General features: G+C 61.4%; 1 protein-coding gene across 14 annotated transcripts in view; it reads left to right on the top strand.

Moving 5' to 3' along the window:
* Positions 1–12,303, top strand: part of PHLDB1 (pleckstrin homology like domain family B member 1) — a 45,092-nt gene that overhangs the window by 28,130 nt on the left and 4,659 nt on the right. For 5 of the 14 annotated variants that reach the window (XM_046016911.1, XM_046016908.1, XM_046016907.1 and 2 more), the window contains 11 exons: positions 420–563; positions 2,105–2,275; positions 2,689–2,829; positions 4,615–4,755; positions 4,903–5,005; positions 5,442–5,486; positions 6,064–6,358; positions 6,443–6,533; positions 8,270–8,416; positions 10,257–10,373; positions 10,612–10,714. In XM_046016911.1, the coding sequence (XP_045872867.1) occupies positions 420–563; positions 2,105–2,275; positions 2,689–2,829; positions 4,615–4,755; positions 4,903–5,005; positions 5,442–5,486; positions 6,064–6,358; positions 6,443–6,533; positions 8,270–8,416; positions 10,257–10,373; positions 10,612–10,714 (1,498 nt within the window). The remainder of the gene's footprint in view (positions 1–419; positions 564–2,104; positions 2,276–2,688; positions 2,830–4,614; positions 4,756–4,902; positions 5,006–5,441; positions 5,487–6,063; positions 6,359–6,442; positions 6,534–8,269; positions 8,417–10,256; positions 10,374–10,611; positions 10,715–12,303) is intronic. The other 9 variants (XM_046016920.1, XM_046016917.1, XM_046016919.1 and 6 more) reach the window with 7 other exon arrangements.

Below are 12,303 nucleotides of genomic sequence, written 5' to 3'. Positions count from 1 at the left end.
CCCTCTGTGGCTACCAGCTGCTGCTTTTCAGATCCCTTCCTGATACTGCCATTTGGGGGATTAAATACACCTGGGGGAGTCAGGCAGCCTGACTGGGGAGGCCGGGCAGCTGCAGGTTTGGTAAGGGCCGGGGCTGGGCAGACTCCCCGTGAGGGGGAAGCACAGGACTCTAGGGGGTCTGAGCTGGGCGCTCCTTGGGCTTCAGTCTAGAGCTGGGCTCTTGGCCCAGAAGTGGGCACTGACGTCCCTTAAGCCGTTCTTTCCCGAGGCCTTGCACGCTTGGGGTGTACGGCCCAATGAGGACGTGCCCCAGTTCCCAAGCTCTTTTCCCCGCCTCCCTGCACGAGCCACCAAGGCCCGGGGCTGGGTGGCTGGGCTGTGTGAGGGGAGAGGCCCCTCACCACGTACCCTCTCTGTAGGCTGAACTGCTCATCTCCGAGGCCTCAGAGATGGGGCCCGGGTCTGCGACTCTGGTCCCTTTCCCAGGGTCTTCAGAGCCTGCGGCCTCCTCTGTCCCCCTAACCCCACCTGCTTCCACTCAGCTCTGCCCCAGAGCACAAGAGGTAATCACAGCTGACTGCCTGCTCTGCCGTGCCCACTGCCTGCCTGCCTGCTTGCCGAGCTCCTGCCTACAGCTTCTCCCGCGGGCCTGGCTGCAGGGCGTGTGGCCGTTACCCTCTGGCCAGAGCTTGTGAGAGTCTGAGCGAGTGTGCCATCCCACTCTTCTGGAGGGGCCTGTGAAGCCCATGCAAAACCAGAGCACTGATTTGCATATTAATTTGCATGCCTTCTGCATGCCATTCATCAGTTCTCACAACCCACTGGACCCTCCACCAGCTCATTTTCCTTTTCCCTGACCCTTGGAGGACAGTTGCCCTCAGGAGCGAGGACAGGCTGGGGCTCCTTCTGGGTAGGGCAAGCTCAGGCTCCCGTGCACTCCGCATGCATTCTGGATGCCCCGCCTGCAGCACCTAGAGGAGCCCCAGGGGCTGAGGATCTGCTCAGGGGCTGTGCCAGGCCCTGACCTCCCGCCCCACAAGCTCACGTGCTAGTATCTCTCCAAGTACTAACCCGTGGGCACTGAGCCCATGTTTCTTCTTGGGCTTTGAGCTGTGTCTCTGTCTCTCAGAGCCCATCTAGCTCACCCCTAGTGCTGTCTCCATCCCGCCCCTTCCAGCTCCTGCCCCAGCAGATGGGGTGCGAGGAGATGCTCCGGAGTGGTGGCCGTGTCCGTGCTGTGTGTGTTTGTGTGTGTGCCCCACGGAGGATGCCCAGGGTGTCGGAGACAGGAGGGTTGTCTCGGGGCTGGGTCCTGACCCTCAGTGGACTCTTGGAAGGCCTCTCGGCTTCTCCTGTCCGCAGCCCAGACCGAACCCAGGGGTGGGCCTTCAGGGTCTGCGTGGGGCAGCTTCAAAAGGTAGAGGTCAAGAAGAGCCTTCAGACCATTCTCCCTGCCCTTTTCTGGTCTCCTGCCCGGCCACAGCTGTCTCCAGGCACAGTGGGCCACTGAGCTCCCCGCCCCTGCTCTGGATCTTGCATTGACTGGAGTGATGGCCCTAAGGCATGGAGTTTGGGTGTTGGGTACCTGGTCGTACCCTGTTAACCTCTTCTCTGCCCACCCCTCCCCCGCCCACGGGGCCCCTAGGAGTATGTGAGCCTGGCAGAGGTCCTCCGGCTGTGCTTCCGCTCCGACCCCCATGCTTCTGCCGCCTCCCCCGGCGCGCTCGCCCGGCCCCTGCCTGACAGTGAGGTACCAGCCACGGAGGGAGCCCACCGGTGCCTCCTCGTGGGTGCCCAGATGGTGCCTCCGGCCTGGGTGGGGCTTGGGGGACAACAGAGTCTCTTCAACAGTGTGGGAGAAGGGCCGCTGGCATAAGGGGGTTGGGAGTGGTTCCCTCCCTCCCCCGGGGCCTCGGGAGCATCAGCTCCTGGTGGCTCAAAGCGGGGCAGGCCAATGGGAGGCCTCGCCTTCCGGGTCTCAGAGTGCCTCTGCGGCTCTGTGCTTCCTGTGATTACCTTCCCTTGCCCATGGGCAGGGCTGGCACTTGGGTCGCAGTTCCATTAACCTCTCGTATTCCCTCCCGCATCCTGGCCTTCCCCCAAGTACGTGACGCTTGAGCAGCTAAAGGCGATGTGGGGCTCCTCGCCCATGCCCACAGCCCCTGCGCCAGGCCTGCCTTTCTGGGCCTCTGCCTCCCGGGACCTGGTTCCCACCACCTGCCTTCCTCCCGTGCTGCCCTCTTCCTCCTCCGCTTCTCTCACGCCTTCACCCAAGGTTGGTGGTCTGTGTGTTCCTGCCGTGCCCAGCGCACTGCTGGTGTGGCTGTGTGTGTATGTGGGGGTGTGTGTCCCGCCCCTGCTTCCCAGCTTTGAGCTCCACGCCAGCCCCCGGGGAGTGCTCCGTGCCGGTGGGCGCTGGCCGGCTGGCATCGTGGTTGGCATAGCACGAGTCTCTGGTCTGGGAGTTGTGTCCTGACTGTTCCTCTTTGCCCTCGGCGTGTTCACAGCAACTGTTCTCTCACTGTTTTTCTCCTCCTTCTCTTACGCTGTCCTTCCTCCCTTCCCTTCTCCGTCACCTTCCTGTCCTGCCTCCCATCGTGGCCGTGGCCGCCTTTACTCTTCCTCCAACCTTCCCCTCCCTTCCCCTCCTCACCCGTTCTCCACGCCCCTCCCCGCGCCCCACTCCAGATGGAGGAGCTGCCGCCCCCTGCTGTAGACTTAGAGCAGTGGTACCAGGAGCTGATGGCCGGGCTGGGGACCGGCCCCGCTGCAGCCTCCCCGTGCTCCTCTCCCCCGCCTCTGCCCGCCAAAGCTTCCCGGCAGCTGCAGGTAACCCCCTGTCTCCGAGCCCTGCTTCTCTCTGCGCTGCGTACCTCCTGCCCATCCAGCGGCCACACAGCGCCACCTCAGATGGGGTGGGGAGGTGGTTGGTGGTCAGTCAAGTCAGGGCAGCAAGGGGCCTCTGGGCCCTGACATTGCCTCACGGGCAGCCGTCCCGGCCCTTTGGGCAGCTGGAGGGCCAGCCTCTGAGTCCACGGACGAGATGAGGATTGCCAGTCCAGCAGAAGGGCCTTCAGGAGCAGCGGTCAGGTTGGGATGGCTCTGGTACCTTGTGCTAGGGCAGACCGTGGCTCTGCTCTGTCCCCAGCCGCCCTCAGGCCCGGAGTCTCTCACTTCGTCTGGGGGCCCCGACGCCCTCTTGGGCCTCTTGCAGCTGGAACTAGTGTGGCCGGCATTTTGCTCTCCGGGTCTCCCCATGGGTGACAGGCAGGGGCAGTACTGGTGGGGCAGAGAGACAGCCCTGAGGACGTGCCTGGGCCTCCTCAGCGTCTCTGTGCAGGGCATGGGCCTGCCTGTGGCCAGCTGCTGACCGTGGGTGGGGGAAGGGGTCAGGGCGTGCTCCGCTGACCTGTGGTTGTGCCCAGGACCCCAGCGCTCAAGATTCCCTCCTGGGGTGCAGGCACTGGACCTCTGTCTTTGTGGCCTCATCTCGAGTTTCATGTTCCCTTTGGGAGGAGTTGGATTCTCCTAGCATGTGAGGCAGCTGTACTTCATGTCCAGCTGGTTAGAAGTTTGTTTATTTATTTATTTATTTTTATTTATTTATTTTTTTAAAGATTTTATTTATTTATTTGACAGAGAGAAATCACAAGAGAGGCAGGCAGAGAGAGAGGAAGGGAAGCAGGCACTCCGCCGAGCAGAGAGCCTGGTGTGGGACTCGATCCCAGGACCCTGAGATCATGACCTGAGCTGAAGGCAGCGGCTTAACCCACTGAGCCACCCAGGCGCCCTAGAAGTTTGTTTTTTAAAAGATTTTATTTATTTGAGAGAGCAGGAGCAGAGGGGAGAGGCAGGCAGAGGGAGAAGCAGGCGCCCCACTGAGCAGGGAGCCCAGTGCGGACTCGATCTCAGGACCCCAGGATCATGACCTGAGCCGAAGGCAGACGCTCAACTGACTGAGCCCCCCAGGCGCCCCGAGATTTGTATGTGTTTTGATTCATGTGACCATCAGCAGTTCACTCTCTGCTTTCACAGAGCCTGCGCTGGGGCTCGGAGGAGTCAGTCATCCCCCCAAGGCCCCACGACTAGGAAGTGCAGGGCTCGTGCTGTGAGTCGGGGTTCTTGCCTCCAGACCCCGTATTCAGCCAGCGTGAAGGCTGGGAGGGGGCTGGACAGCTCCTTCGGCTAGTGCTGCTCCCCATCCTTTTGCAGATAAGGCAGCCAGGGCCCAGAGCTGGGAGGTACACAGCCCAAGGTCACAGAGCCTATTAGCGGCCAGGCGGGACCTGAAGGAAGCCTGACCTGCTGTTGGTCTCCAGCACAGCCCTGCCCAACAGATGTGAATGCCTCCTCCCAAGGATCTTCTCTCAGACCTGGGGTGGGGCCGGGGATTGGCCCAGAGAGGAGCTGCCTGGAAGAGGCTTGGGGGCTGCCTGTAACACCTGTCCCACCTGTCCATTGGGCTGGCCCAAGAAGCTCAATGCCATTGTCTGCTGAAACAGCCTGGGAGTCCTGGTGCCAGGGCAGGACCTGCATCACAGCTGGCCTAGGTGACACGGGGGTGGCAGCCGGTGGGGGAGCCAGAGCTGACCAGGCAGGATCTCTTCCGTCCAGGTTTACCGCTCCAAGATGGATGGTGAGGCCACCAGCCCCTTGCCCCGGACCCGCAGTGGCCCCCTCCCCTCTTCCTCTGGCTCTTCTTCCTCTTCGTCCCAGCTCAGCGTGGCTACCCTGGGCCGGAGCCCCTCTCCAAAGGTCTGAGGACATTGGGTGGGCTCCTTGTGTGTCATGGCGGGGGTAGGGACGGGGAGGGTGTGCTATGAGGTCAAGGCCACCCAGGAAAGCTTTGGGAGGCGGGGTCCTCCGAGAGCCGGGTCCCAGTGCTCCGTTCCCCCACCCCAGAGTGCTCTACTCGCCCAGAACGGGACAGGCAGCCTTCCTCGCAACCTGGCGGCCACGCTGCAGGACATCGAGACCAAGCGCCAGCTTGCCCTGCAGCAGAAGGGTGAGTGGCTGCTTTCCCAGGGGCCCTGGATATCTGCCCCGCGCCCCCCACACCACACTTGCCGCGACGTTTCTTTGCTTTAATGGAGTTGTAGGCAAGCGCTGGAAATGTTTAGATTGAGTATCTGAAGAGCTTCCTGGACATTTATCAAGAGACTGAGGGCTGGGGGCCATACAGTCCTTCCCAGAGAGCTCAGCAAAGAAGGGAGATGCTTGTCGGCCTGAGCTGGGATGGAGGTCGCCCTGTCTGGAGATGGGGGTGGGGAACCCGATGGCCTCCAGAGCTGGTTCTCTGAGATACCAGCTCTGGGGACCCAGGAGGCCTGGTTGCCTGTGTGCATCTTGGTTGTTCTGAAAGCCCATGTCTGTGCCTCTCCCTCGTCTCATCCCCTCTGTGTCTCTCTACCCCTACCCTTTGCCCGGGGCCCCCACACCAGGCGAGTCGCTTCCTGCCGAGCCCCCCCCAGCCGACAGCCCAGCAGGTAGAGCGGTGGTCGCCGGGGGCATTGCTTTGGCCAGGCGGCCCCACCTGGGCATCTGCATGACATGTCCCTCGCAGGGCCTTGCTGCCCCGCCCCGGCCCCCTGTGGCCTCCCCGGCTGAGCTGGGATGGGGTGTCCGGCTGGCCGCACCCCCTGAGCCGGACTGGCCCCCGCCTCAGCTGTGCTCTGCCTCGTCTCCCCTTCTTCGCTGCTGGTGTCGCTCTTGCTTGCGTGTCACTGCGGGCGCTGCATGGACACCCCGCTCACGGACCCCGCCCCCCTCCCCTTCCCCTCCCCGGCAGGCGGGTGGTGCATGCGTCCTGCCCTGCTCTCCAGGTGATGATGGTGAGCTGGAGGCACCGCCCGGGCAGGGTCTGTGCCCCGCGGGGCCCAGGATGCAGAAGGAGCGCTGAAGTCACACGATGTGGCCGTGTCCAGTCGTGCAGGCGACCGCAGTGCTGGCGGGGCTTTAGGGAAGCTGGTGGGGGCTGAGGGCTGGGCTCACCTCGTCCCTCTGTGATGCTGCCCGTGTCCCCCAGAGGGCCCGCTGTGACACCCCACCCCCCACCCTCCGCAGGACAGCAGGTGATTGAGGAGCAGCGGCGGCGCCTGGCGGAGCTGAAGCAGAAGGCGGCGGCCGAGGCCCAGTGCCAGTGGGACGCCCTGCACGGGGCGGCCCCCTTCCCGCCGGGCCCCTCCGGCTTCCCCCCGCTCATGCACCACTCCATCCTGCACCACCTGCCGGCCGGCCGGGAGCGTGGGGAGGACGGCGAGCACGCCTACGACACGCTGAGCCTGGAGAGCTCGGACAGCATGGAGACCAGCATCTCCACGGGCGGCAACTCGGCCTGCTCGCCCGACAACATGTCCAGGTACGTGTCCCGAGGGGGCCGGCCCCGCCTCTGCCAGCCCCCTCCGGCCTCCTGACGCCCCCGCTTTCCCTCTCCCCCCCCCAGCGCCAGCGGCCTGGACGTGGCCAAGATCGAGGAGATGGAGAAGATGCTGAAGGAGGCGCACGCCGAGAAGAGCCGGCTCATGGAGTCCAGGGTGAGGCGGACCCGCGCGGGTGACCCAGCCTCTCTGCCCCCGGTGCCTCGAGACCTTCCCTTGAGGGAGAAAGGGTTTAAAAGTTCACGTTCCTCAAGTGGAGGAGGCCTGGTCACGTGGCAGGTGTCCCAGCTCTCAGGACAGGGGCGGCTGCACGGTCACTGCCAGGCGTGTCCCGGACAGGAGCTTCCGGCCAACTGTGTGTGCGGCTCAGGGGTGTTTGGCTGCCACGGGAACTGATTCTGGTCTCCCCCAGGGGCAGGAAAGGTGGGAATGGGGGCCTGAAGGGTCGGACTAGAAGAGCAGGCAGGTGTCCAGGCCAGAGCAGGGGTGTTGGTGGAGGGTCCGTGGGGAGTGTGGGGGGTGGGGGTGGGGCAGAGCGAGGCCGTGGCTCCTGCCTACAGGCCTGCAGGTGGGACCAGTGCGGCATCCCAGGCACAGCCAGGCTGAGGGCCCAGACCTGCGGAAGGGTGTTTAGGGGTCTCTGCAAAGGCTGTTCTGTCTTTACCCGCTGGGCTCTCTGCGTCTCTGGAGGGGTGAGTGGGGCTGGGGGCAGGAGGCCGCGGCTAGGCCAGCCAGAAAAGAAGGTCTCTCAGTGGTACTCCCACCGGAGGAGGGTACATTTGTAAGCAGCTCTTGGCAGACGGAGAGGAAGGAGACTCTGGTCAGTTTGGGGCTGGGGAGAAATAGCAGCCAGGAGCGGACGGTGCTAAGGTCCTCACTGTTGATGAGGACACAACACGCCACGGATGTGTTCTGTGTTTGAGGATTTGTTCTAATGACTTAAGCCCTTTTTTATTTTTATTTTATTTTTTTTTAAAGATTTTTATTTGTTTATTTGACAGACAGATCACCAGTAGGCAGAGAGAGAGGAGGAGGCAGGCTCCCTGATGAGCAGAGAGCCCCATGTGGGGCTCGATCCCAGGACCCTGGGATCATGACCTGAGCCGAAGGCAGAGGCTTTAACCCACTGAGCCACCCAGGCACCCCCCTTTTTTATTTTTTAAAGATTTTATTTATTTATCTGACAGAGATCACAAGTAGGCAGAGAGACAAGCAGAGAGAGGGGGGGAAGCAGGCTCCCCGCTGAGCAGAGAGCCCGATGCGGGGCTCGATGCCAGGACCCTGGGATCATGACCTGAGCCAAAGGCAGAGGCTTTAACCCACTGAGCCACCCAGGCGCCCCACTTAAACCCTTTTAAGAATGGCTTCTGTAAGTTCGTGTCTTTTTTCCCCAGAAAGTTCGAAGTTCAACTAGGAATGCTTGTATTTTGGTTTCAAAGGTCCTTAGTGGTTCGGGAGGGACTATCGAATATACTCAGTATTACAGAAAGTCAGGCAGCGTGTGTGTTAGGAGCCCAGGTAAAGCGTGACGAACCCCGTTTATCTGGTGCTTCCGTGCTGCTGGCATCTGTGATGGGCATTTAGCTACATGACCTCGTTTATATGTGGGGCTCGATCCCAGGACCCTGAGATCATGACCCGAGCTGAAGGCAGAGGCTTAACCCACTGAGCCACCCAGGTGCCCCCCCCAAAGCCAGGAGGTTTCACATCAAAGCATTTAACCTGACTGGCGAGGTGCCTGCAGAGGGTGGGTTTTGGGGAGAGGCTCTCTGGTGCCGGGCTGCCCCCTGAGGTGGGTACTGCCTGTGGCTCTGTGCCAGCCTGAGGAGGGGCAGCGGGGGAAGGGGCGGGAGAGGGCAGCCGTGGGCGCTGACCCCTGGCTTTGGGGGCAGGAGCGGGAGATGGAGCTCCGGAGGCAGGCCCTGGAGGAGGAGCGGAGGCGGCGTGAGCAGGTGGAACGGAGGCTGCAGAGCGAGAGCGCCAGGAGGCAGCAGCTGGTGGAGAAGGAGGTCAAGATGCGGGAGAAACAGTTTTCCCAGGTGCGTGGGTGCTGGGGTGCGCTGGGTGGTTGGCTTGAGGGCTGGTGGAGGGCCGGGGATACCCCGGGCTAGTCCTGCGGGGTTATGCAGCTTGTTCTCCAGGAAAGATGGCTGTTGGCTCCGTACGAGCAGAATTCTGTTTGAGACTCGTTCGGCCCGCAGGAAAGAGACCTGGGTGTGTGTGCGTGTGTGTGTGCATGTGTATTTCGTGGCTGTCCTGGCCCTCCCCCGCTGCCCCAGACTCGGCAGCTCCAGGCGCCCCCCACTCCCAGCAGATGGTGTCACTCTTTCGGTTTGCCTCTCCGGGAGAGAACTGTATTCGTTCTGGGACGGGAATCCTGAGCTTTTTCTTTACGCAGAAGGTTTGAGTAGAACGGTTGAAGGCGGAAGGAGAAGTCAGGTTGTATAGGGAGATTTGCGATGTCTCTGGTCTCAGATCCTGGCCCCTGACTGTGAGAGCCTGTGGGACTCAGACAGGCTAGTCCTGTTGGGTCTTACAAGCTCCACTCCAGGGTGGGGGTCCGGTGGGATCTTCCCCAGCAGCGACCAGCGACCACAGCTCCCTCCCTGACATCCTGTGAGGCAACAACATGAATTCTAAGGGGGTAGCCACCTGAATTGGGTTTGGGAATTAAGAAATAACCAGGGGGGGCCTGGGTGGCTCCATCAGTTAAGCGTCTGACTCTGAGTTTCTGCTCAGGTCACGATCTCAGGGTCGAGCCCCACGTCGGGCTCCGTGCTGGGTGTGGAACTGGCTTGGGGCTCTCCCTCTGCCCCTGCCCCCTCACACTCCCCCTCTCTCTCTCTCAAAAAAATACAGACGAAATAATCAGAAACTCTTGAGTTTTCCCTCCATGCTTGGGATCTCTGTCAGGCGTCCAGTTCCCCTTTCCGGCCTCAGTCAGTGGCCGCTTCACATCTGTCTCCCCTCACCCCCTTCCCTGGGGCTCAGACATTGCTCCAGGGACAGCGGTGTCTGCTGTGGGAGTGGGTGCAGCCAGCCCGTCTTCGGGGGCACCTCCTGGAAGCTGTGCATTTTGTTTTTTCTCTAGATAATTTATGGTGTTTCCTTTTCTGGCCTTTCTAATGTAGAGGAAGAGTAGGAAAAAAACATTCCAGTGGACTGAGGGGTCTAGCTGGTATCAGAATTCCTGAGATGGAACAGACCTTAGTGATTATCTAGTTCAAAGCCCTTGTGTTACTTTTTTTTTTTTAAAGATTTTATTTATTTATTAGACAGAGATCACAAGTTGGCAGAAAGGCAGGCAGAGAGAGGAAGGGAAGCAGGCTCCCTGCCGAGCAGAGAACCCGATGCGGGGCTCGATCCCAGAACCCTGGGATCATGACCTGAGCTGAAGGCAGAGGCTTTAACCCACTGAGCCACCCAGGTGCCCCCCTTGTGTTACTTTTAAGGAAAAGGGAAGCCCAGAGAGGCCACGTGATCCAAACAAGGTCCCATGAGAAGTCTGAGGCCAGATGGCTTGTTGGGCTTTCCTTCCCAGAGCGTGCCCACCTCAGGCCTCTTGCTTTATTCCGCTCAGTCCAGGAGGGAGACGAGGGGCAGGGAGAAGACAGGGATGGCTGTGTCTTGCTCCTAGGTGGGGAAACTGAGGCATGGGGCCACTCAGTAGTTCGCCCAGGCCAGGGTTGCCTGGACGCAAGCCTGCTAGGTCTCTGCTTTTGTCATGAGCACTGTGAAACCCTGTGAAACCCGAGTGGTAGCCCCGGGGGTGGGAGGCGTGATGGCAGCAGTGGGGGTTTGGGACCGAAGCCCAGGGACCTGGACAGGGCTGTGACACGGCGAAGAGAGAAGACTGCTGACACTGCCCTCTGCTTCCAGGCACGACCCCTGACCCGCTACCTGCCGATCCGGAAGGAGGACTTTGACCTGAAGACCCACATCGAGTCCTCGGGCCACGGCGTCGACACCTGTCTGCACGTGGTGCTCAGCAGCAAGGTGTGTGGCCTGTGGGGCCCCGGGGTGTTGGGAGGGGACCCCGTAGCCTGGGCACCTCCTGGGCCCTTGGAATAGTGGCCCCAGTTCCTCGCTAACACTGGAGGTCTCCGTCCCGGGGGAGCAGTGGGAGCCGCAGCCCCCCAGCATCCAGGCAGTGACGGCTTTTACAGTGCCGTTCCGGGAAGAGAGGGTCCAGGGGCTCCGCTCTGGGTCCTTCCTCACCCCCGCTCCTTGGCAGGTCTGCCGCGGCTACTTGGTCAAGATGGGCGGCAAGATTAAATCGTGGAAGAAGCGCTGGTTTGTCTTCGACCGACTCAAGCGCACCCTTTCCTATTACGTGGGTGAGTTCCCGTCAGACGTCTCGGAGCCTGGACCCTTGGGCTGTCCGCAGGGCAGCTGGTGTTCACCAGGCTTCCCAGTGGGGGGCGGGGGGGGCCTGAGCGGGGCCTGTCCTCCCCTCGCTGACGGCGCACAGGCTGCACTTGGTCCGCCTGCTCAGTCTTGGTCGTTCACGTATTTGGCGACATCGCCGAGCATGGAGTCAGTTCTGGGCCCTGCCGGAGGCCTTGGTGACGGGCCGGGTGGCTGCGGCTGTCCCTGGAGCTGCCGTCAGGGAGGCAGGTAGTGGCCAGACTGGGAAGGCCGGGCAGGACGGGTGTGCTGTAGGGCTGCGCAGGCTCTGTGGGCGTGTGGCGTCCTGTGGATTCTGCCCCGGGCACGTTCCCTCAGAGACTCTGATGAGCAGCTGAGCCGTGCCAGGAGCGCTCGGGACAGCCCTGGGGACAGGCCCCCCGGTGCATCCTATCCCCCTGCTCCCTCCACGCTGCCTTCAGCGTCGCTGCCCGTCCTTGGGGTTCCCATCTGGACGGTTCCCACGTTGAGTGCAGGACACCGTGTGGCACACCGGCCCGGAGAGGCCAGGCTGCGCTGTGGGACAACCAGTCCTCAGATCCCAGGGGCTCAAAACCGCAGTTTCCTTTCCTGCCCGATACGTGTCCGTGTACCTTGTGGGCCAGTGGGGCCCTGCTCCCCTCTGCATCAGTGTTCCCTTTGTTCGACGGCATGCATTTTTAGAACGTTGCTGGCCACGGGGGCGGAGGGTAAAGAGAAGCTTAATTGTGACGTGCATGGGCATCAAATGTCCTGGTGGGGTCTGTCCTCAGGTCACTAGCGGGGCTGCTCAGCCAGTCACCCAGCTCTGCCCAACCGTACAGCAGTGAAGAGCGATCCCGTTCCAAGCCTGGAAGGAGAGGGCTAAAGTGTCTGGTGGCAGAGACACCCAGACCCAGAGTGCCTGCCTCTGATCTAACCTGGTCCCTGACCAAGTGCCACCCTCTCCAGGAAGCCTTCCCTGATTGCCTGGGCCCTGGATGGGAGACAGGAGAGGCCAGAGGAACATGTGTCCCCATGTTTCCACCTGAGCTGGGAAGGGACTTTGGGCAGTTGGGGGGGGGGTTCCATTTTAGGCATATTGAGGTTGAAGTGCCCCTGGGCCATCTCAGTTTAGGAGAAAGGTCAGGGTTAAAGTTGAGTGTGCGGGATGATAGTTGTAGCAGATCATACCTACTGAGCGCTGCGCGAACCGGGTGCTGTGCTAAGCACTCTGCGTGCCTCATCTCATTGACTTTTCGTCATTGTCTTGGGCAGGAAGCACTATTTTACACCCATTTACAGATAAGGAACAGAGGTTCAGAGAGGTTAAGTAAATTGCCCAAGGTCTCACAGCTGCTAAGGCACAGAGCTAAAACTGAACCTGGGCAGTTGGACTTCAGAGTGAAGAGGGAAAGGGCTGTACCCTGGGGAAGGGGGAGGAGGAGTGACTGGCGAAGGGGTCGGTCGGGCAGGAAGTGGGAAGCCACAGGCCAGGTGCTGGGCTGGTGCTGGGCAGTCATGACCTTCCTGAATGTTTCTGAAATGAAGGAGGATCACG

Source organism: Meles meles, chromosome 8 (genome assembly GCF_922984935.1).
Source record: "Meles meles chromosome 8, mMelMel3.1 paternal haplotype, whole genome shotgun sequence".
Taxonomy (NCBI): Eukaryota; Metazoa; Chordata; class Mammalia; order Carnivora; family Mustelidae; genus Meles; species Meles meles.
This window is presented reverse-complemented; position numbering and strand designations above follow the sequence as displayed.